At 36.1% G+C, this 25,025-nt stretch overlaps 1 protein-coding gene across 7 annotated transcripts in view; it reads right to left on the minus strand.

The window, feature by feature from the left end:
* ATM (Serine/Threonine-kinase ATM-like protein) overlaps positions 1-25,025 on the minus strand; it is a 150,700-nt gene that overhangs the window by 74,189 nt on the left and 51,486 nt on the right. For all 7 annotated transcript variants that reach the window (XR_005480102.2, XR_005480103.2, XM_039022968.2 and 4 more), the window contains 6 exons: positions 22,748-22,904; positions 14,310-14,356; positions 14,166-14,229; positions 4,675-4,749; positions 3,866-3,985; positions 3,269-3,454 (listed from right to left, as the gene is read on the minus strand). Coding sequence is in view for 5 of the 7 variants with exons in the window: in XM_039022968.2 (XP_038878896.1) it covers positions 3,269-3,454; positions 3,866-3,985; positions 4,675-4,749; positions 14,166-14,229; positions 14,310-14,356; positions 22,748-22,904 (649 nt within the window). In the remaining 2 variants the exon portion in view is untranslated. The remainder of the gene's footprint in view (positions 1-3,268; positions 3,455-3,865; positions 3,986-4,674; positions 4,750-14,165; positions 14,230-14,309; positions 14,357-22,747; positions 22,905-25,025) is intronic.

Below are 25,025 nucleotides of genomic sequence, written 5' to 3' on the forward strand. Positions count from 1 at the left end.
TGATAGAAGCAGAAGAAAATAGCCATGGGCGTCCTACTTCGAAAAGGTTCGAAATCCTAATTGCAGTTGACCACGAAACGTGGAAGATGCTATGTTCGAAATTGAAAAAAATTGGGTTTCAGAGTGGAATAGATGACAACATACAAGAAGTCGAATTGAAAGTTAACGAAGGCGACTCATTTGAGGAAGAAGATGAGATTGACCTATTCGTTGCACAAAACAATTCAAAAGATTTGACCCATCACCTAGTTGACCCGACCCACGTGTTGTCAAAGCATACTAAAAGAATTATATAACGAATTTGCATCTTCCATTTTCTACCCACGCCTAAAGATAAACAATTTTCAAAGTTTCAATAAGGGTTTCCCATTGTCAAATGATTTATTTTCACTCGGAAGATTATTGTTGATCTTACAAAGGATTTACAAGGAAAAGATAAATATACCGTCTATTAATTGGGTTTGCAGGGAAAAGATGAATATTCCATCTACTAATTGGGCTCAAGAAATTTGGATGTTATTGATATCGGTTGCTCAAAGGGGTTTCCTTTTGAGTGGCTTACTTTTGTATTTCTACCTTCATTTCCGTTTTAAAACTCGAGAACGAGTTTCTTTTCAGAGGGATAGAATATGGTGTAATAGGATAGGGATATTTTGGTAAAATCAACTTAATCTTAATTAATCCTTGATTAATTACATTTTAATTACCAATTTAGTTTTAATCTCTTTTAGTTATCCTTTTGGGACTCTTGTAATTCTCTATAAGTAGAGAGAGCCTCCTTGTCTTAGGTCACATTCTATTAATAAAAAGACTCTTGATTTGATTCTTGGAGATTTCTCTCCTTTTTAGTATTTAGGCTACATCCCAAAAGGAGAACAATGTCATTCTGAAGGAGCTCAGAGAACTTCTCAAAGTCTTTGAAAACTCTCCTGCTCCTCATTAGCCAAACTATCCACAAAAGGGTTGTACAAGCATTTATCCAAATATCACGAGCTCCACACTCTCCATTGGCGGCAGGTCTGCACATTCTAGGTAAAGCTCTCCAAAGACTCCTGTGCCATTTTAACTGTCCAACCAAAAACAACTTATAGTTCCATCCCTTGTAACAATAAATGAGAGTCTTCAACACATATCTACAATTTTGATATATTTCTCCAAGTCATTCTTAAAAACAATCGGTAAGGCACTTTTTAAAAGGGGAAAGTACATTCGCCCTCATGACATTGACTTAGAGAGAATCGGCTTTTGTCAAACCTCCACAGCCAATTGATGAGCAAGGTTTTCTTGTATCAGAATACCTCCTAACAAAAACACTCAAGAACACAAAGAACATTAAAGATAGAAATATATATTGCAATATTAATGAAGAAACTACAATATACTACAGCCTTTCGAGAGGGCTACTCTTTCCCAAATTCCCCGAAGAAAATCCCACAAAATTCTTCACGCCCTTGCTCCCAACCAACTCCCTCTATTTATAACAAAAGCCCTAATAAACATATTAGTAACTTACTAATAACCATGATAATAAGCCTAATATTTTCTTAACTAGGAGACTTACATATTGTATCGTCGTAAGCTTGAATTCTGCAAATTCCAAGTCCACCTTGAGAAAAAGGAAGGGGTAACCATTTTCCAGTTGATAACATGGGATCCTCCACTCATCTCTACCCCTCCCCCCAAAACATTCTAATTAATCTTTTCAATGTTTTGTTATATGGTGTAGACCAAAGAAAGAACTTTATTCAAATGTAGAATATCCTCCAAAAATACAACTTAAGCAGTATTTAAAGGCAGACATTCGGTTACCTTCAAGCTAAAGAACCGGTAATAACAGCCTAAAAAATAATGAACACTTCGACTAAACAGTAACATAAAACACAAAACAACTAAATAATTTCCAGCCAACAGAGACCTATGATAAAATTACATAAAGACCCCAAAAAGACTCATAACACCTACATCACTATACCACAAGAGTATACAAAAGGCTTTGAAGACCAACAGGTAAATTCGTAGGTTTGCACAGCCTACATGAGAGTAAGTCTCCCTCCTTGGAACAAAGGTTCTTCCAAGAAGCAACACGGTTGGCTACTTTCTAGACCACGGGCACCAAGAAAGCCAACTATTTGGAATTGCCACCAAGGTGGAGGCCTAAATAATTGGTAGGATGGGGGCTAGGCTTGCATCCCCCACTCGTCATCAACCCTCAAACTCAAATTGATACCCACAACAACATAAGGATAAGTTTTATAATCAAGTTCCCCTAGAGCTCTTTCTTGGTCTTTACATTGCCGAAATACATTCTCTTTTGACAGTTCGAGTTCTAGGGCTTGCGTTCTCAGAGTATCTCAATTGGTTCATTAGATACTTTTTGGAGGACGATTTGATAGGAAACATAGAACGTCATTGATAAATAACATTACAAACTTAGGGTCCTATCCAAAGGATTACAAAAAATCATTTCCAATTTATACCAATTAAGTGCGGTATAGCTGTATAAGTAACACGAGAAATAAAAGATTCAAAGGCAAGTGATGCTTTTGTGAAGATACGCAAGTTCTTTTCGTGCCATAGCAACAATATGAATGCCCAATTGAAGTTAAGCCAAAATGTCTCCTCATTCTTGAAAGGGTGGCCAAGGAGAGCAACATTTAAAAGGGTTCAAAGATTCGTGTCAAATGCCTGACCACCCAAAACTTTGAGAGGATGACGAAAAGGATTGTGCAAAGTACATGAAGAAGTGGTCGTGGGTTTCCAATCCCTTAGAACACATAATACAACACGAAAGCGACAATGATATACTCGAAAATCTACGTTGAAGCTTATCAAAAGTGTATTTTCCAAGGAAGATAAAAATAAAGCAAAAGGAACAAAAATAGGCATTTTCCAAGAAAGACATGTATTACAAAGCAAGACTATCAACCAATTTTTTTAACGAGGAAGAAACATCTCGCTGATAGTTAAAAGCTACAAAGAACAAAAAAGACATGACTACCAAAAGTAGACTAAAGAAAAGTATCAAGCACTGAAGAAACTAAAACCTTAAGCCCACATCCCTGCAAAGTAAAATGAGATGCTACTTTTATTTTCTTATGAAAAGATATAAATAAGATAAGAACCGTATCGTTAACCGACAATCCATCAATAGGTAGTATGAAGAGCAAATAATTCTTGAGCATTCTCATCTGACATAAAGCTGGTCAATGGCAAAGAGAACATGAATGCGCATTGAATCTTAAATATTAGTGGAAAGAAAGGATCAAACCATATGTTTCTTTATAAGTATGTCTCTTTCACTCTCAGTTATTCCGGCAAAATGCAACATCGAACTTTGAAGGACTATAGCTCCCTTTTCACATCCAGAGCTCTTACTGCAATGCAGTGCCATACAAAAAGAAAATATTGGCACAAAATATCTTCTAATTAGAGCTTCCACTGGTTCGCCAGCAACCTGTTCATTTTTTTAAAACCAGCAACAAACTTTTCATAAATGAAAAGGCCAAGATGTTCTATCATACAAACTCCCAAGGAGTGAAAAAGATATTAAAAAAAATACAAATACAAATACGGACAAAAGAAAAAGTATGAAGAGTGAATAAAAGAACCTCAATTAATACAAATACCACAAGGAGAGTTTAAGTTCGTAAGTATACATACAGTACAAAACACAGATAAAAAAATTCAAAAGAATCCTACATTTGAGTCCATAGTATTTAAACATTAATCTCTACTTCTTGAGCACCAAGTATTTTAATGTATTGAATGACTTTAACCAAAAATCTGACAGCAGATGCTTTTATTGAAGCTATTATGTTTTCTAGATACACGAACTGGGACAAAAACGTTCCACTCTTAAACTTACACTAGCAATCCAGCCAAGGTTGGAACCATCACCACGTAAAATAATAGCAGGAAGAAGCCAGTGGCAGCAGTACTGAATAAAGTAACTAGGTTCAGCATCCAAGACAAAAAGCTGCCTTATCTGCATGCATGGTAAAAAGGAAAAGAAAAAAAGAACAATTATCGACAATATAAGAAGAAAATTAAAGAACAGATGCCTTCAGAAATTTAAATGCATTAGAAAGACAACCACGGAAGGAAGAATGCTCATATTTCAACTTCTATATTTTAATATAATTTCTCGTTGATATAATGAAAATGAATAAATGTTCAAGAGATACAAATGTTTTTCTTTAAAACGGAACCTCTTTCATTGATATAATGAAGTGACACTTCAAGAGATACAAATGTTTATATTTCAAATTAAAGTCCTTACTTGCAATACATAGTCCCTGCTCCATGGTACCCAAATAATGAAGGCCATGGTAGATGCAGGTACTAAAAATGCAAAAATAAAGAAAGAGCATGGCAAAAATGTATTGCAGGAATTAAGTTTTCACGGCATAAGACTAATCAACATCTAAATAGTAAATAGTAATCGGTCAGAAATTTCCAGATTTTACCCTGGAGACAAATTTTTTCTTTAGTAGTAGCAGTAATAGTTTTTTTTAAAAAAATTAAAAAAAAAAAAAAAAAAAAAAAAAAAGAAGAGAGAGAGAGAAGGGAAAAAGAGGAAATCAGTTTTACCCTGCATTAATATTGGGGTGAATAGGAGCAATCCAATTGTTCAAAGCACATAAGATCAGAGATATAATGGGATCAGATCCATACCTCAATAAGTGCAGCTAAACTTACACCACAAGTAACCCAACAAAAGAGAATTGATCCAATGAGTTCCTCCAAGTACTGCAAAAACATTTTAGAATCTCATGATACGCAATATAAAGAATTCAGAATTTCACAATTGTTGAAACTAAGGTAACTGTATGTATGTTGTCCATTGAGGACTGTTTGGATAGTTGATCATAGCTATCAGATGCCTGACTATAGCTATCAGATGCCTGAGAATACAATAAAAGGTATGAGAATATGATATCTAGTTGGTTCCAAGAAAACTGCTTACAAGGGAGTGTTATTATATTTTTATGAAAAGATAATATTAGTGTTTGTTTTATAAAACTAATTCTAAAAATTATACAAAAGTAAAATATTAATTAAATGAAGTAATCAGAGATAACTAAAGATTATTGATTTAATTAATTGATTTTAAACCTTTCACTAAAATGTTATATGATACAATTAACTATGGTTATTTTTAAAAAAAGAAGATTTCTATTAAATTATTTATTCGAATAATTTTAATATGTTTTATTATCAGTTTCTAATACAAACATGGCTTAGTAGATAAACCACCATTTAACATTGAAAAGATCGATGCCTCGATCCACCACCATGCAATTGTTGAATTAAAAATAGAGAGAGAAAAGAACCGTTTCATTATTAGTTAACCAACAAAAAGAAATCAGCAAAATAAATTTTTAAAATTAGTTCTAATGAATAATTAATATAGAAAAGTTTACTTTTTTGGTCCCTAAGTTTTTCAATAATAGGTTTATTTGGTTCCTGAAGTTTCAAAATATGTACCTCTTTGAACCTAGTTTTGAAAAACAGTTTTAAAAAGTCCCCCTACATTACCTTTTTCATTTGTAACAAAGTAAGATTTTCTCTCTTTTCAAGAGCCACAAATAATCAATTGCTACTAACCCCTACTCTAGGCAACTATAGGCAAATACTAACCCCTACCTCTACACAAATGGGATTCGGAATGATAAATACTCAAACAAGATCAAATTCTTCATTCGGGAGCTCTCTCATGAAGGCATAAACATACACGATAGACTTGAAAGGCACCTTCCCTAAATGGCCCTTTCTCCAGTGTTCGCTTTGTATAAACAGCTTGGAGATCCAACCACACATTTTTTATACAGTGCCACTTGCTCAACTTTGAACTAACTTACGAGGTGACTTCGGTTGGTTATTGGCCCTCCCTCATGATATGTTCACTTTGCTTGGTCTCCTTCTCTTGGGCCACCTGAGCTTCTTTGAAAGAATTTTGTTCGCGCCTTTTTCTGGTCGATTTTGGGTTGGAAGGAATAAAGGAAATTTAATACAAAGAAAAAAGATTATCCAGCTTTGTCTGACAATGTTGCATATCTTGCTTTAATTGGTGTAAATTGAATCCTCTTTTCTTTTTGTTGAAAATAGAGGGTTTTAGCCCTAAAGGCATTTTAGTAATTTAGCTTTACTCTAGTTTGTATTAGGGTTTCTTACCAATCTATTTATATCAGTGTCCTCTCTTGTATGTATTATCAGAAAATAATAAAGAGTTCTTTGTATCGTGATTTTTTCTCCCTGTTTTAGGATTTTCCACGTAAACGTTGTGTGCTCTTTTCTTCTTTTACTTTCATCATGGTATCAGAGCATGGAGATGAAACCCTAGCAATCATCCATGAAAATCAACCAAGGGAGTCACAACCAGCCAGCGATAGTGGCGCCACGGCCGTCGACATAGCTACTGATGTGCAGGCCGCCGTAGAACGGTATTTCCAGATAGCCCTTCCTCACCTCCTCAAGCCAGCCAACCCTACCAGAGCTGACCAGCTGAATGGAGCCCAGCCAGCAGTACACCCGATCGAGATGAGCAACTTCCAGATAGCGTCGTTCCAACCGGGTGCCGTCAAACAGACCTGGCCAATTGCCTTCACGATCGGGCCAAGAAGCATCTAGATGGCATCAATCCAACTGATCGGTTTTGAGCAGACCTGTTCGTTGCTATCGTGATTCGCTCTAGGAGTGTATTGTATAAAATAAATTGAAAGAATAAGTTCTAAGTATAAGTGATGCGTTTATGCTTTGATGCGTTTAAGTAATTGTAACCCGTTGGGGCGTTAGATATATGCAACAAAACGCACAACACTCTTTATAATGACGTTCAAGTTTTCCTAAATTAGACCCAAGTATAAATCTAATTTAGGTTCCTAGCAAGTCCAGGGTCGAACTCAGGGATTCAGTTAAACAAACGCAGACCTTGCGTTGTATCTATTGTAGGGGTTTCCGTAAATAAATGAGATAAATGTGTTATTTACACTAAAGTGTTGTGCCTGTGCAAGAAGATACAAAAGAGTTAAATGGTGAGTGATGAGTCATGCGAAAATGGAGTTTAATGTAAGTGGATGTGTCGGTCTAAGATGAATGTACACAAACCAGAATGTGATGTGGATGAGATGGGATGATTTGCTTATCTTTTGTTTATGTGTTAGACTTTATTCAACACTTCTCAATGCGAATAACATACAAAACCTATCTCTAGGATGCATGCGTCTAACACAGAATGCAACAAACACCAGTAAGTCTATCTCTAGATGTACTAGGCGTTCTACTTGATGCTAGCTTATTTACTCTTGCGAATAATCTAAGCTAAGGATGTTCTTACCAAGTTGTCAAGTTGGCTTAAGCATTGAAATGAAGTTTTGCATATAGTATTAATACATTCAACATAAACAAGAGACAAACAAGGGCAAAGTGTGATGGATCAAATATATGAATTTTATAAAGAAACAGAGTGTCTTTACAAAATCAATATTTAATCAAATGAAATGAAAGCGATAAATGAGATGAAGGAAACTGAGTCAAGCCAAAAGAGTACAATCTCTTGTATTTCTTTGGCTCAATCTCGTTGTGTCAATCACTTGTATAGGAATTGGACGAAGTGTCTTTCTCAAGATTGGCTTCCTCCGCTCCCTGACCGGCGGAGGTGGTGGTTCTCAACCCTTCTGATCGTCTTGGCACCACAGCATAGCTTCTAAAGAACTAAAACTATGACTACACTATACAGAGAGTAAGGATCTTGATAATTTCCGAACTTCTTAATTCTGGAGGGACTTCATCTATTTATAGGCAATGGTCACGTCCACTTGGTGAATGGGCATTAAAGTCCATGCCCTGGTCAGCCGCCTGACTCTCGAAAGCTTTTCAGACGCCGCCTGCTGCAGGTGCCCATACTTGCAACTAGTGATATGACACAATTAGCCTGGATCAATATATCTTCTCTACGTTGAACTCCCTCCGACGCATGGCCCATGCGTTAGAGCTTTCCCTGCAGCACTTGTCTAATGTGTTAGTGCCACGATATTTAGTAATAAAACTTCTTTTGCATGAGTTTGCTAATGTTTGAATAAATCCATGTGTTTCTTCTAAAAATGAGGAGAATTTATCATTAAAAACCTTAGTTGTTCCCACTTAAGAGCAAAAATAACTTGTATTTCTACAAGTTATCACCACCCCCGAATTTGAACAATACTTGTCCTTAAACATTCCAAAATAATTCTTTGTTATCTCCTTTGTCTTAAGTGTGCAGAGTTCGCCTCTCATCATATTCAGTCATAAGCTTGAGATAAGAGTTTGGAAAATGTAACTCAGATTTACTCTTTTCTAAAAGGGCTAATGTTTAGTTTCAGGTGCAGGAGGCCTTTTATCAACTCCTTTCATTTCTCAAAACATTCCCGTTTTTTCTAAACCAGCAATGCGTTAGATGCTCTTTTTAAAATAAATGCCAGATAAAAAGGAAAAAATTATGAATTCACTTACCCATGCGTTGTTCCAAGTATCCCACTTTCGTTTTGGCTTGCCCCCACGGGTGTCATGCGAGCATCCAACTACGGGTGAGAACCCTTCACAACTAAACTCTTATCTAATATTCATGCGTTTCAAGATATAATTTCTTCTGACAAGATAGAGGAGTTCTATGGGACACGTTGGTCTAGGAGACTTAACTTCGTTCTGACTTGTCCCCACGGGTGTCATGCGAGCATCCAACTACAGCTAAATGCCTGTTCCAACTTAACTCATGTCATTTTGAGGTTTTTCTTTTGAAGTAATGACAGAGGAGTTACATTTAACATTTTTCTTATTTTGTTCCCTTTTCTTTATGATGTACTCATTTGATGCATCTTAACTCGAATTTCTGTCATCCCCAATTTGGAGATGAGCTATACTCATCCCAAATTTGGAGACGAGCTAAATCCTCATTGTTAAAAGAGAAACAAAATTTCAAAAAGGCTTCGAGAATCCAAAAGGAGTTTAAGACTTAAAGCTTGTATGCGTTAGAAAGAAAACATAGACTTTTTAGAGAAGTTCAAGTCTTGTTGATTTTCCTAACGCCTACTCCATACTTATAGATTTCATAGTTGATATCATTGAGGTTAGGCAAAGCACAAGACTTAGAAAATATCTAAAGAACAAAAATCAAGTATGCTAAGGTCAAACGCAAGGAACAAAATGATAGGAATTTCTCATTCATTTTCATAGATTCACATGAAGCAAACAAACAAGTCAAGCAAATACAAAAGAACATCAATTTAATCAAAATACAAAAATAACCCAACACCCCAAAACTTATTGTGCTGGCGCGTCATCTCTGCGTTCTTCTCCAGGGTCTTCATCCATAAAGCGCAAAGGGTTTCTGAGATGGGCAGGCAATGGAGACAGAGCAAACATTCCAACTAAGACCTGGTTGATGTACTGCGTTGTGTAACCGAATTGGTCTTGCATCCGTCTTGTTTGCTGCCTTAGATAATCTCTTAGAACCCGGTTCTGTTGCTGAAGACCTTCGATAGATGCGGCCAGTGGTCTGAGCTGATCACTGATAAAAGTTTTCAACTCTTCTAAGTCAGCGCTGTGTTGAGGTGGTGTTGGTTTTTCATTTCTTCCAACTGGGTCTTCAAAATTTGCTACGTTGCTTGATCCTAGCCCAGTTGGTTCAAAGATTATTGGAGGAGGCACAAAGTTGGGAATTGGATTTGGTGGGGGCGAAGGAAGGGAATAAGGGATGTCTTGATCTATCTGAGTAGGCTCTTGATGCGTTTGATCAAGACTCCCTTCTGGTGGGGCCATTGGTGAGTCATGGAGAGTAAGGTTGAGGGTTGGTTGCACTTCTTCATCTGGAAGTTCAAGCTCAGCTTCATGTTCTTCGTGCACTGAAGCTTCATCGCTGTGTTCAACAATCTGGACGCGTCTTCTTTTGGGGGCGCGTTTGGATGATCGAGGCCTGATTGCCATTTCCTTGGTAGGTAAGGTAGGTTGATGCGGCGAACCGCGAAGTAGACGCCTTACTAACTTTATATCTATCAAGCCACAATATCTTCATGATCATCCCCCAGAAGGATGCCCCCACGTTCACATAGTGCACAGATCAGCCATGGGAAGTAGAGTTGCCCTCGCGGTTTAGTCTTGATGGACTTGATCTGATCCCTTATAATTCTTCCAACGTCTAAAGGGATGCACTGCATGACGCAATAGGTAGCCAGGACACGTTCCTTTGACAGTGTTTCATCATGCGTTGTAGGCATGATGCTCCGTTTGATCAGATAGTACCATAGGTTTGCGTCTGGGGTTAAATTCCTGGAAGCTAACATCTTTGCTCCGTTTCTAGATGTTTGCCACTTGCTTCCAGGTTTGGCTACGGCTCTTAACGCATCTTCTAGTTGGCTTGCCGTTGGCTGCTCCAAGATGCGATTTCCTTCCGCGCCCGGATTACTATCAATGTTGAACACTTCGTTGATCTTGTCAGCTGAGAAACGCACTAATACCCCATCAACAAAGGCTATGTTCTTCTCTATATCAAATTCACTGTTGTAGAACATGCGGACGAGGTTGGGCCAAATACGAGTGTGCCCAACGCAGAACTGACTCCACCCCAATGCGTTTATTGTTTTTGTTATGTATATTGGCAGTGGGTGGCGATCGGGAAAGAAGCCATTTTCTAAGAAGACCTCAGGAAGAAAGCGTCAATTCAATGATATACTCGTAAAAAATGAGGATACTAATACGTTGAAAATACATTTTTTTTCTTTAAGAAAATATAGGATATAGATAAATTTAGCATACAAGTTAATAACAATAGCACAGAATAGAATACAAACACTGAAATACAATTAAAAAAAAAAAAAAGCAACATCTAAGATGCTGAAGTACAATAGTTAATAAAATACAATAGAAAAGTGACTCATATTACAAAGAAGAAGAAGAAAAAGATTAGAGGGAAAAGTATGAAGATAAACGAAGAACTTCTTCATTGAATTGTTGAAGATATTCAAATGGTTTATATTTTGGTGAACTTTGTGAGGACTCAAATGTGAAATAGAGATTATATGATTCTAGTCCAGGGTTTGGTCCATTATTTTTTTTTTTCTTTTAGTTTTAGACTCGAGTAGTGAGATTTTTAAATAGGTTGCCTAATTTTAGATTGTGAAATATTATATGAGTTACTTGTCTTTTTTCTTTAAAAAAAAAGTACGCATAGAAATAAATAAATCAAATCGCGTGTCAGATACGTATCTAAAAAGTATTTGAAAATATAGATACGTCAAATCGCGTGTCAGATACGTATTTGGGAAGTATCTGGAAGTATCGGTATCCGATACGTGTCTGATACTGATTTTTTGCCGCACATGAAGTATTTTTGCTTCATAGAGAGGGGATTTTTGTTTCTCAACAGAAATATACGCTTGATTTACTAAAAGAAACAGGAATGACTGGATGTAAGCCCGTTGATACTCCTGTAGAATTCAATGCAAAGCTTGGCAATTCTGTTAATAGAGTTCCAGTCAACAAAGAGAGATACCAACGTCTAGTTGGGAAATTAAATTACCTATCTCATACTAGACCGGATATATCCTACGCTGTCAGTGTAGTTAGTCAATTCATGCAAGCACCTTACGAAGAGCATATGAAGGCTGTGGAACGCATCCTGAGATATTTAAAAACTACTCCTAGTAAGGGTTTAATGTTCAAAAAAACCAACAAACGGTGCATTGAAGCTTATACCAAATCTGACTGGGAAGGCTCTATTGTAGACAGAAAGTTATCATCTGGGTGCTGTACCTTGTATGGGGAAATCTCGTTACTTGGAGAAGCAAGAAACAATGAGTGGTTACTAGAAGTAGTGCTAAAGCAGAATACAAGACTATGAGTCTTAGAATATGTGAAAAAATCTGGTTGAAAAAAGTTCTGTCGGATCTCCATCAAGTTAGTGATCTTCTGATGAAGCTCTATTGTGACAATAAAGCAGCAATAAACATAGCGAATAATCCAATTCAACATGACAGGACAAAACACGTGGAAATCGATAGACACTTCATTAATGAAAGATTGGACAATGACAATGTTTGTATTCCGTACATTCCTTCTGGTCAACAGGTCACAGATATCCTCACAAAAGGATTACTCAAGCTAAGCTTTGATTTTTGTATTAGCAAGTTGGGTCTAATTGATATCTATGCCCCAACTTGAGGGGGAGTGTCGAAAATAGAGGGTTTTAGCCCTAAGGGCATTTTAGTAATTTTTCCCTGGTCTGTATTAGGGTTTCCTACCCGTCTATTTATAGCAGTGTCCTCTCTTGTATGTATCATCAAAAAATAATATAAAGTTCTCTGTATCATGGTTTTTTCTCCCTATTCTAGGGTTTTCCACGTAAACGTTGTGTGCTCTTTTCTTTTACTTTCATCACTTTTCATATAGTCTTTCGTCTCTTTTTCCGAATTGAACATCTCTTTTGTAACTCTTGATTTGGGCCTTCTCTTCATCCTTAAATTTTGTACATCAATAAAAAAAATCTTCTAAAAAGAAATAGTAATTTTTTTATTATTTTTAATGTTGATATGGAGAATCATAAAATTCAAAACTAGTTAAAACAATAATCAAAACAAAAACCTTCTCTCTCCATTTCTCTTCTCTCACTCACTTCTACACCTCCTACTCTTCCTCCCCGTCTCCTTCTCATGCTTCCTCTTTTTCCACCGGTGCTGACTCTAGAGCTGGATGTACAAGAAGGTGGCCAAGGCATTAGGTAAGTGAGCGGGGAAGATGAGGATAAGGAGATGGAAAAGGAGAGAAGGCATCAGCATTGGTGGGGAAGTGCCAGCACCAGGATGCAGGTGAAGGAAGAGGGGTTAGGCATGGGAAGGGAGAGAAGAAAGAGTAGTTTTTTTATTCTTGTTTAATTTTCCACATCAGCATTAAAATAATAAAAAAAAATTATCTCATTACTCTAACAAGAAGTGCAAAAAAATGTAGTCATGGACAAAACAAACCTATTACTGAAAACTCCTAAAAGTGTACATTTTGAGATCTTTGAAACCAAACGAACCGATCATTAAAAACCCGAGGACCAAAAAAGGTAACTTTCTCTTCAATATAGTAAATTTATTTGTGAACCACATAATATTTAATACAATAGAATAATTAATTATATTAATATTTAAATATCATTTTAAATAGAAATTAATGTTTAATTAACTTTAATATAGTTTTATCAATTATTAATATGATGTAAATATATTTCAAAATTTTAAATCAATATTGATAACATAAACAACTATTATATACAACATAAAATTTGAATAAATATATAAAAAGTAATAAAAGAGATCCCTAGTAATAGAATAAAATGGTCTAAAATATATAGGCACGTTACCTATAACCTAGAAAACCAATACAAATTAGGGGTGGGGGGAATTGAACCACGGACCTCTTGGTACTCAGCACATACAAGTGCCAGCTCTTGTTGGCACCTGGAAAACCAGTAATAAAGCCTAAAAATTAAAGTACCAAAACTAACCAGCAACAAACAATCTCAACTAATAAACAACTTGAAACCTGACAAATAAAAAAGAGAAAAGTACTAAAAAGTAAAAACCACTCCAAAACACATAATTATCTACATCACATTTTGTGAGGATATGAGATACCCTCTTTTCATGGGCACAGGAAATTCTCAATAATGGGTTATTCCCGGCTCCATGGTAACAAACCTTTTTTCTTATATTCGTGAGTGTCCGGGTCAGCTTACGCACACCACAACTAATCTCACAGGACAACTTGCTTGACCTTACAACATTTGGGTGTCAAGAAAACTCATAAGAAATTAATTCCTAGGTAGGTGGCCACCATGGATTGAACCCTTGACCTCTTAGCCATTTATTAAAACTATATCTCTTTTTTACCACTAAGCCAACCCATGATGGTTCCATAGTAATAAACCTTGAAACAAATAAAGTGATAAGTAACCCCATTCCCACTCCCACCCTCTTATTTCCATGAACAAAATGGCACGTTATAGTTGATATCCTGTACCCTAAACCCTTTTAATCAAAGTTCGCAATTCTTAATACAAAAAGTTAGCAGAACCCAATAAGAATATGGAATGATGACTGAAAAAATGTATAAAAAAATTTAAGCACAAAGGCCTCAGCTATAAATTTCACCTTCTGTCTTCCCGAATAATTGAGCTCTCTGGCCAGGTTATCAAGCATGGCAGAGACCAATTCCCTGAAAAGGAACAAAAAACTATTAACTGAAAAATATAAACCCCAATAAATTGTATGTTTGAAACAAGTTAGATGAAGCACCTTTGACTAGGATCAATGGCCGAGATTGCACACATCATGAAAACAACCTGTAGTGCCATATAATACCAATAAAGAACGAGAGAAACAGAGCTTTCTCGGGAGTACAAAAACCAGCCCATAAAATATCAAATTAACTTGTCAAAAAACTACTATAAAGAGTGCTTTGCTTATTTCTTTATTAAAATTTAAAACCAAATAATGAAACTGTAGATAAATATAATTAGAAGAATTAGAAATGGTAAAAGAATTAGTTTTTCATTGGATCCTTGGTTAGACAAGTTGCTCTTAGAAAAGCTTTCCCAAACTTTTCAGAATTGCACTAAAGCCGCTAGGATCAGTTGAGGATCATTGGGACTCCATTCTTCAATCATGGGCAGTTTTATTTAGAAGATTCTTAAAAGATGATGAATTGGATAATTTTCAAAACCTTAATGGCTTGTTATTACAGAAAAAAGTGATGGACAGCTTTGATAAAAGAATTTGGTCATTAGAATCCGATGGGAAATCCTCAGTCAAATCCTTAGTGAAACATCTACAAATTTCCTCTCCATTAGAACAGGATTTGGAAAAAGCAATTTGGAAGTCCAATAGTCCACGTCAAGTTAACATTACCGTTTGGATAATGATATTTGGAGCTTTGAATTGTTTGGAGATTTTGCAGAAGAAGCTTATAAATCAGTGTTTGTCCCCCACAGTTTGTCCTGTGTATGGCAGTAAGTGAGTCTTTACAGCACCTCTTCTTTGAGTGTCCCTATGTTACTCCATGCTGGAATTCTTTATTGGCAGCTTTCAACACAAGCTGGGTTTTTGGGAACTCATTCAGAGATAATGTGGAGCAGATTTTGATTGGTCCTACTTTAAAACCAGCACCTAAACTGCTATGTAATAACGCTATCAAAGCCCTGTTAACGGATTTGTGGTTTGAGAGAAATCAAAAAGTATTTCATAAAAAAGCAACCCACTAGAAAAATCGCCTTGAGACAGCGAAGCTTAATGCATCATCTTGGTGTTCCCTATCTAAGGGTTTTGAAGACTATTCGGTGCAAGATATATGTCTGAATTGGAGCTCTTCTCCAACAAGATAGATAGCTCTGGATATTGTATTACTATTATTTTCTTGTTTGTAAGCAAATTAGGGTTCTTGAGTACTTGGATTTTATTGGTATTTTGGCTGTTTTTTGAGGTGTTTGGTAGGGTTGAGCCCCGACGATGTCCTTTTTGTATTGTTGTTTAGTCCATTGTATGTGCTGCATATAATGATTTAGTTTTGTTCAGAGATGATGAGGGTGCTACGGGGTGTCAACCTAGTTGAGATGCCCGGATGTGCCCCTGATCCATGGGTCTTTTTATTTTATGCTCTTTGTATAACACTCTTGTACTTTGAACATTAGACTTATTTCATTTTGTTCGTTTCCATCTCTTTTTTTTTTTTTTTTTTTTTTTTTGAAAAGGAAACCATACTTTTTATTGATGCATAAAAAGAAAGTATAAGAGATGTGTACTTATAAAAGAGCGATACAAGACAAGGGATCAGGAGACACACTTGGACATCTCAACTAGGTTGACACCCCCATAGCGTCCTCATCACATCCATACAAACTCAAACAAAACGAACAAAATAGAAATTACAGGAGAATTGAATACAGAGAAAAGTTGTCCTCTTTTGAGAAACATAATACATAACAAAGGAGAAAACAAGAAAATAATTCTAACTACTTAAGTCTTCAAGGTTGGAGAGTAGTGCCCCTTCTCTTTAAAACATAATCAGTCTGGGAGGATGAAGGCTTGCCAATTTAAACAAATATCCTGAAGGGAGTATGCTGCAAAATGTTTAGAAAGAGAACACCATTGAGAAGCATTAAGTTTAGCAGCCTCGTGACAGGAGAACCACGTGAGTTCTTTATCTTGAAAGATTTTTTGATTTCTTTTGAACCAAATTTCAACTAATAGTGCTTTTACTGCATTGCACCAAATCAGATTTGGGGCTTTTTTGAGGATAGGACCAGTAAGTAGTTGCTGAACATTATTTCTAAAAGTATTATCAAAAGCCCAATTGATGTTGAAGATTTTAAAAAGGACTAGCCAACAATTTCTGGCGAAGAGACAGTCAAAGAATAAGTGTTGTAAATCTTCTTCTGCTGATTTACATAAAATGCACTGATTAGGAGAAAGAAAGTGGGAGGGCAGCTTGTGTTGTAGGACTGAGGCACTGTTTAGGGTTCCAAAAAGCATGATCCAAACCGTAATATTCACTCTTCGAGGGTGGTTGGTCTTCCATAGAGCTTTTAAAAGGTGAGTGTCAATAGGTGAGGCCAAAGCAAGATGGTTAGACAAAGATTTTACAGTGAATGAGCCACTTGCTTCTAAAGACCAAGATCGAGAGTCAAGTCTGATTGTTGGCTTTATGTTGGAAATCAAGGAGAGCAGGTTCTGAAAATCTGGTATTTCTTCTTCTTTTAATAGTATTCTAAAGGGTAGAGACCATGAGAGGGTTTGAGAATCCCAATGATCCAAAACAGATCCATTTTGGTTGGAGGCAACTCTAAATAAAGATGGAAAACTGAGTTTAAAGGGTGTGTTACCAGTCCAAGAATCTTGCCAGAAGGCAATTCTGCTTCCATTTCCCAGTTTGAAGACTGCCAATGCTTCTACCTTCAACCAAATTCTTGAGATGCTAATCCAAGGGCTGCGAAGACTGCAAAAAGTCTTTCCAGAAGTGTGCCATTCACCAAAATTTTTGCCATGAATACTCTTTATAATTTGTGTCCATAGAGAGGAGTTCTCTTGGATAAATCGCCACCCCCATTTGGCAAGAAGTGCCAAATTTCTTCTTTTTAAGCCTCCTAGGGCCAGACCACCATCCTCTATTTTTTTTTTTTTTTTTTTTGAGACAACCTCCCATTTTACCAAATGATTTAGCTTCCCTCTATGTCCTTCCCAAAAGAAATTTCTCATAATTCTTTCTATAGAGGAAATAACATTTTCTGGCATTAGAAAGGAAGACATATAATAAGTTGGTAGATTTGAAAGAACTGAATTGCATAAAGTTGCCCTACCGCCCCTTGAGAGGTTATACCTTCTCCATTTGTCAAGTATACTCTGAAGTTTGTCAATCACCGGCTGCCAAAAGTATACTTTTTTTGGATATCTGCCCAATGGAAGACCAAGATATAAAAAAGGCAGCTGCAATAATTTACAACCTAGCCTTGATGCCATGGCTTCTTGCTTGGAATTTTCAATATTGATTCCACATATTGCTGATTTTTCCCAATTTATTTTCTGACCAGAGCACCATTCAAATAATGCAAGAGTTTGTCGAAGAATCTCTAACATTCCATCATCATTTCTACAAAATAAGAGGGTGTCGTATGCAAATTGGAGAATTGATATATGAATATTATCCTTTCCTACCACAAATCCTTCCAACAATCCTTTTTCATGAATTCTGTTGACAAGGCTGAAAGGACTTCACTTCACTGACTAAAAGAAAAAGAAAAGGAGAAAGAGGATCTCCTTGTCTAATTCCTCTTGTTGCCATAATTCTTCCTCTAGGTCTTCCATTGGTGAATATGGAGAATTTAGGATTGGATATACAGCCCATAATCATGTGATCAATCTTGGATGGAAGCCTTTATCATGGAGGATTTTTTCAAGAAACTCCCAATCGACTCTATCGAAGGCTTTTTCCAAATCAAGTTTTAGTATCCATCCCTGTTTCTTTTTAACTCTATAATCCTCTACAGCCTCATTTGCTATAAGAATTGGGTCAAGAATTTGCCTTCCTTCTATGAAGGCGCTTTGTGTCAAATTTATTAGGCTAGGCATGATCACTTTGAGCCTTTCCGCAAGCACCTTAGCTATTATTTTATAAACAATGGTAGATAGGCTTATAGGTCGAAAATCTTTAATCAAGACTGCTTCCTCCTTCTTTTGAATTAAGAAAATAAAATTCTCCTTAATACATGAGTTGAGCTTACCATTGTGATAAAATTCCTCGAAGACATCTTTAAATCCATCCTTCAACAAGTTCTAGAAATGAAGAATGAATTCCACTGTGAAACCATCTGGTCCTGGAGCCTTATTTTTCCTAAGGCTTGAATAGTAGTTTTAATCTCTGTTGTGCTGAATTTTGCAATCAAACGAGAATTATCTTCAATTGAAACTCTTGACCAAGCCATATTCAAAGGGATTGAACGAGTACCCGTGCATTTTGTATATAAATTGGAAAAGAAATCTAATATAATTGTTTCTATTTCTCTGAAAGATTTGGTTGGCAACCCTTGTTCGTTGAATAATTCAGCAATAAGATTTTTCCTTCTTTTAGCTGCAAGGAAACGATGAAAGAAGGAAGTATTCTCATCCCCCAAAAGTAACCAATTCAGCTTACTTTTCTTAATTAGGTCTCTTTCCTCTGCTTGATAAAGAGATAATAGGTCAGCCTTTAAAGATACTCTCACATCTTCTGCTGAAAAGTTCTCAAGGCTGTCGGCTTGGAGGTCTTTCTCCTTAATTTCTTTCAGTAGAGATTCTTCTCTGATTTTCTGGTCTTTTTCATGCTCTGCCAGCCACCTTTTAACACTCTCTTTTACCCTTATTAGTCTGGAATATAAGGTAAAACCAGCCCAATCTTGCTGTCCTTGTATCGACAAAGAGTTTTCAATTATCCGACAACATTCCTTATTTTTTAACCAGCTGTTACAGAATCTAAAAGGGGAGGGACCCCATTCAAAAGCACCAGCTTCGAAAAGAAGAGGGAAGTGATCTGATATAGTACGAGCTTGTCTTGATACTCTCGAGTCTTCAAAGAATTCATCCCAATTATGAGAAACAAAGAATCTGTCGATGAGGAATCTTGATATCACTACTCCATCTCTTGACCAAGTGAATTTTCCATTGGACATACGAATTTCAAGTAGATTTGACTCTCTAATGAAATTATTGAAGTTTCTTATTTCTCTCGATGATCTTCCTATTGGGAATCTTTCTTGTCTTCTTCGGATGCAATTAAAGTCTCCTCCAAGGCACCATGAAACATCACAAGAATCTGATATGGAAGATAATTCAGACCATAGGCCATCCCTTTCTCTATAGCAATTTGGACCGTATACGTTTGTTATCCAGCAGCTTTTTCTACAAATTGTCTGACATTTTAAGGTCAAAGAGTATGATGCTTTGAAAATCTCTAAAACTAAAATTTTTCCTTCATCCCACATTGTTAAAATACATCCTGCCCTACCTAACGCTGCCACAAAAGCCCAGCCAATTTCTTTGGAGCTCCATAAACTTTTTATAAAAGGTAGATCGAAGTTGTCTCTTTTTGTTTCTTGGAGAAGTACTATGTCTGGGTTTATTTTTTTCAAGAGTCTTTTGATTGCCAACCTTTTATTTCTATCACCAAGCCCTCTGATGTTCCATGAAATAATCTTCATTATTGCTTCTAAGGTATGTGAATTCCGGACAATTGATTAACCTAAAGTAAGTTCACACTCTTCAATCAATGATTTGAACTCCTGAGGTATGCAAGATTTGATAAATGGTGGTGAAAACAGGAATCTCTTCTTTTCAACTCCCTGTTCTTCCTCTGTTTGGAAAAGAGTTTTTAAAACATCCCCACTTAAGTCTTCTGCTGAAGTTTGGTCAATTTCCTGGAAGTCATTTTCAAGTTCTTCACTGCTTATACTTGTTATTGATACATCTTCGAAGTCATGAGAGATTCCATGAAGTGGAGATCCTTGCAAAAGAGAGATATTTGGATTTGAATTCTTGAAAGATGGATGATTCAGGGGAAGGACTGACCTTTTTGAGTTTGTTTCTGGGAGTTGAAGTCTTATGTAGTAATTCTCAATCAAATGACTGAGGAAGAGCCAGTTTTTTTTAAATTATCCGTTGTAAAAGGAGGGGAAACGTTGAGCATTAACTCCATTGGTTCTTTCTCTTTCCTCAATAATTGTGGCCATTTACATTCTTCAATTAAATGCTCACCAACTGGCTGATTTATAGGTTTCTTTTGCTGAAAAAACAAGGAAGACTCTTCGACTTCCGCTCACCCATTCAACTTTTTCTGTGATGGGGGATGTTTCATATTCTTTTTCTTTTTTAGAGGTGACTCTTGGCATTCTTCTTCGCAGGTTTCTGAGTTAAACAAAATGGCCTGAGAATCTTGGCGTGACTCTTCACATTCTTCTGGTAATTTCTTGCAGTCTGAAAGAGGATGGTGCTTCAAACTTTTTTCATTTTGATCAGGATATCTCATTAAGGTTGCATACGGATCTCTTGCATACCTCGGCTTGGAATCTGAGGAAAGAAGAAAGGACCAATCTGATCCAAGCTCTTCAAATTCTGCCCCTTCGTCTTTCATGGCTTGCTGAACTTGATAAATATCAATTGGATTGGATAACTGGTTGAGAAGAAGATCTCCTTTGCGATGTTTGACAAGCTCATCACATTGTATATCGCCAAAATTTAGAAAAATGTTTCCACGCTTTTCATCTTTTATTTCTATGGTTGCTGGTATGAAACCACAACTATTCCTTCTTACTTTAATTCTTGCTTCAGCACAATTGATGAAATTAAGAGTATCACTTGCTACACTTTCAAGTCCTCCGAAATATGCTCCTATAGCTTCAAATGTGGCTATGCACCAATAATCCAAAGGTAGGTTGTTTATTGAGATTCAACCCCCAAATCCTTTCACTACTGAAGGTCTGCCATGCTTTTTTTTATTCCATCTTTCAAATAAAAGATGATAAGGCCCTATTGACTGCCATTTTCCAAGTGCTTCAATCAGTTCTTCTAGCTTCCCTTGGCTTAGCTTGATTAAGGCTTTGTCTTCAAATAGAGGATTGATGATAACTGGTGTATGGAAGACTTGTTTCAGGTTTTCTTCTATTTCCTTCCACTCATTAAAAGCAAAGAGTTTGGAGATGATCCAAAGCTGGTTAAAGTCTTCTTTGAATACCTCTTGGTTTTTCTGGACCCAGAAAGTTTGCTTGAGATGCTTCAGCTTCGAGTTTGAGGTAGGCTGCAGGGTATGCCTTCTGTTTTTTCTTTTATAACTGGTTTTTTTTTTTTTTCATGGATCTTCTTTCAATCCATTGATGTTGAGATCTTTGATTACTAACCTCTGAAACAGGGAGTGCAACCTGGGAAGGGTCAAAAGAGGGCAAGGAGGTTAAGAATTCACTTACCATATCGTTGAAGTCTTGTCATCCAGTTGTACCATCGCCATAAGGGATGTGTATGTTTTTTCTACCTCCTGTCCATGGCTAGACCGCGCATTCCACGAACCATCCCCTGTTATCATGAAATTTGGAGAGATGGATGACATTTTGATCCACTCTTTCCTTTTGAAGGAAGAATTCAAACGTTGGTCCATTCAGCAGCTGCTTTAGTCCTTCATTTAGCCATTGTAACAATAGAGAAGAGAATAGTATCTGTCTTTTTTCCATATCTTCTATGTATACTCCATTAAGCACTTTCCACATACAAAAAAGGTGTTCTCCTATTTTGCAACTTTTTATTTCCATGAGGTCTGAATCGGGGGTAAGAAACTCGGAAAATAGATAGAGCAAGGGAAAGAAGAGGCAAAGTGACTGATCGGAGAGGCTTAGCATCAGTGAGGGAGGAGGAGGGTGGGGGGATTAGGATCGGTCGCCATTGCTTTGTGTAAGGGTATGGGAATATTTCCATTTCAAATATATATATATATAAAATATAATTAGAAAATCAGCTTAGGACTTTGTCATACTCATTAACTAAAATGAATAATTAATATGAACCCGGACTGTTCTTCTGCCATTATTCAAGTTGAACAAAATGTTTGTGGTTTTGTTCCAGCTGTTATTGAAATAAAAGATGAATCTAAAAGGGTTTTCTCTATCCATTCGGATGATATCCAGTCCTTAGATGCCCCAGGATTGTCAACGAACAAAGTAACTTGAAGAGAAGAACTGATAATCCATATCCACTAACAGATCACAATTATTTTCCATGTACAATACAAAGAGGCAAGGAAAAGGCCGAAATAAAGATTTCCAATTTAAATATCAACCATAAGTAAATATTAAAGTACTATACTGCACACAAGAAAAAACGTAATATTTCCAGAAGTTCATTAATATCCTGTTTTTCTTTTTCTTTTTTTTTTTTAAGAGCAACAACATATCTCATGGTAAAGAATATGTGCCTTAATGTTGATCTATGCATAAGTTGGAAAAGGTTCGTCTATTTCTTTCCAACACAAAACTGAAAGCTATAAAATTCCAAAAATAACTGATAAATATGAAGAGAAACTGATCAATATGATGAGACCCGATCCATAAACAAAGAACATCCTGTCTTCTAACGGCATTCTTGTTGTGATCTTTCAAGAGATATGCAGTAAGCAAATACCTTCAACTCAGTCTATTTGAAACAAAACTATTTAAAAGAACGCTTACCTCCAACTCTATTGCATCACTATGTAAAGCAAGATGTCCAAGTGTGACAATTATGGTTTCCATTGTAGGACAAAGCTGCACACCAGCATCTAGGACTTCCCTTGCTGTAACAACTTTTTGTTTTGAGCACAATACCAATGAAACACCAAAACTGGAACTGGATTTAAGAAAAAAAATACTCAGTATCAATGCATTAGGACTTCCAATGATGTTGGAAAACGAAAAAATGAAGGCAATATACAAGATTTAATAGAAAATATACAATCTGAGATAAGATTCAAGCCTCTGATCCAACTCTCTTTGGAAGGGGCACCACTCAAGCCCCAAAACAAGTGAAAAGTAACAATTACAAACAAGAAAACAAAAAACCTGTTGCCTCAAAAGAGAAAGAAAGGAAAAAAAAAAAACTAAATACCTTCCTTTGGAAAAGTGCAATAAGGTTGCGTTTGGGATTTGTTAGATTTCCTTTTTCTCTCTTGTAATATTGGATTGTTATTATGTGTATATTCATCATTTATGTCTGTAATTTTTTTTTCCTAATTGGTAGATAGTCTTTCTTCTATATAAGAAGACCTTGAATTTGATTCATAATTAAGAAGAATAATATTACACTATTCTCTTCTAATTTCTACTTGGGAAAAGTGCAAAGGAAAATGAACCATTAAATTGACTGATACTCTTTCTTTGCAGTCCATTCTCCACGTTCCTAAACTAGCATGTAACCTTTTATCCGTTAATAAACTTTGTCGAGATTCTAATTGTCATATTATTTTCTTCGATTCTCATTATATCTTTCAACATCAGGAGTCAAGACAGCAAATTGAGAGCACTAGGATGCTTGATGGTCTCTACTACTTTGATCGAGGTTTTTTTCAGTAATAAAATAACTCAGGGTATTAGTAGAATTAGTTCTCTTTATGATCACGAACAGATCATACTTTGGTATCGTAGATTAGGACATCCCAATTTTCACTATCTAAAACACATGTTTCAAAATTTGTTCAAAAATATGGATTATCCACAACGAGAAAGACAGACGACCAAGAAAGAAAGGCTCCACGTTCTCCAAGTGGTTGATCTTAGCGTGCTAGCCGCAGCTGAATTTCTATATTTCATTCAAGACAGGAATGGTGTCTCTTCATTGTGAAAGTTGCATGTTTGCAAAAAGTCACCGATCCACATCTATCCCAAAACCATACAAAGCCTCCAAATCGTTTTATCTCATTCATAGTGATGTTTGGGGCCCTTTTAAGATTTTTACTCAAAGTGGTAAAAAGTGGTTTGTTACTTTTATTGATGATCACACACGTCTATCTTGAGTCTATTTAATGACAAATAAATCTGAGGTGAAAGATCTTTTTAAACATTTTTATGATATAATTGAAATTCAATTTCAAACCAAAATCAGTATTTTACACTCTGATAATGGCACTGAGTATTTAAATACATCTTTGAGTGATTTTTTAATAGCTAAAGGCATTTTACATTAGTCTACTTGACGAGATATCCCTCAACAAAACGGAATTGCTAAATCGAAAAACAGGCATTTATTTGAAGTTGCACGTGCCATAATGTTTTCAACGCATGTTCCTAAGTGTTTATGGGGGGAAGTTGTACTCACAACTACCTATTTGATAAATAGAATGCCTAGTAAAGTCTTGAATTTTAAAACCCCCCTTGAATGTCTTAAAACGATTTTTCCAACTTGTCGCATACATTTTGATTTCCCCAAAAAAAAATTTTGGTTGCACTGCATATGTTCCTAGTCCTTTTTTTATCAAAACTCGATCATAGAGCTACAAAGTGCATCCTTGTAGGTTATGCTTCAAATCAAAAAGGTTACAAATGTTCTGACCCTCAAAGGAAAAAATTTTATGTGAGTATGGACGTGTCTTTTTTAGAAAAACAACCATATTTTATCCAAAATTCTCGTCAAGGGGAAAAGTCAAATTTAGAAGATAATTTTTGGAAAACCATTCCTTATATTAGTCACTTTTGACATGTTTGTCCCAATTCCTGCTAGAAGAGAAGTCAATCAAAGGAACCAAGACCAGAGAGTTGATGCTACACAAAACCAATCTGAAATTTTGATAAATGATGCTGCAGATCCTCTCCAATTCCCAATGTTGAAAGGTCTAGTAATTCTTCTTCTATTCCTAATCTTTTGAATGTTCAAAATACCTTACCTATTGTCTCTAATCTTGATATTCCCATTACTATTAGAAAAGGTACTAGAACTTGTACTAAATATCCCATTGCAAATTACATCTCATATGAA

Source organism: Benincasa hispida, chromosome 2, assembly GCF_027475165.1.
Source record: "Benincasa hispida cultivar pf3 chromosome 2, pf3_genome.v1.1, whole genome shotgun sequence".
Classification (NCBI taxonomy): domain Eukaryota; kingdom Viridiplantae; phylum Streptophyta; class Magnoliopsida; order Cucurbitales; family Cucurbitaceae; genus Benincasa; species Benincasa hispida.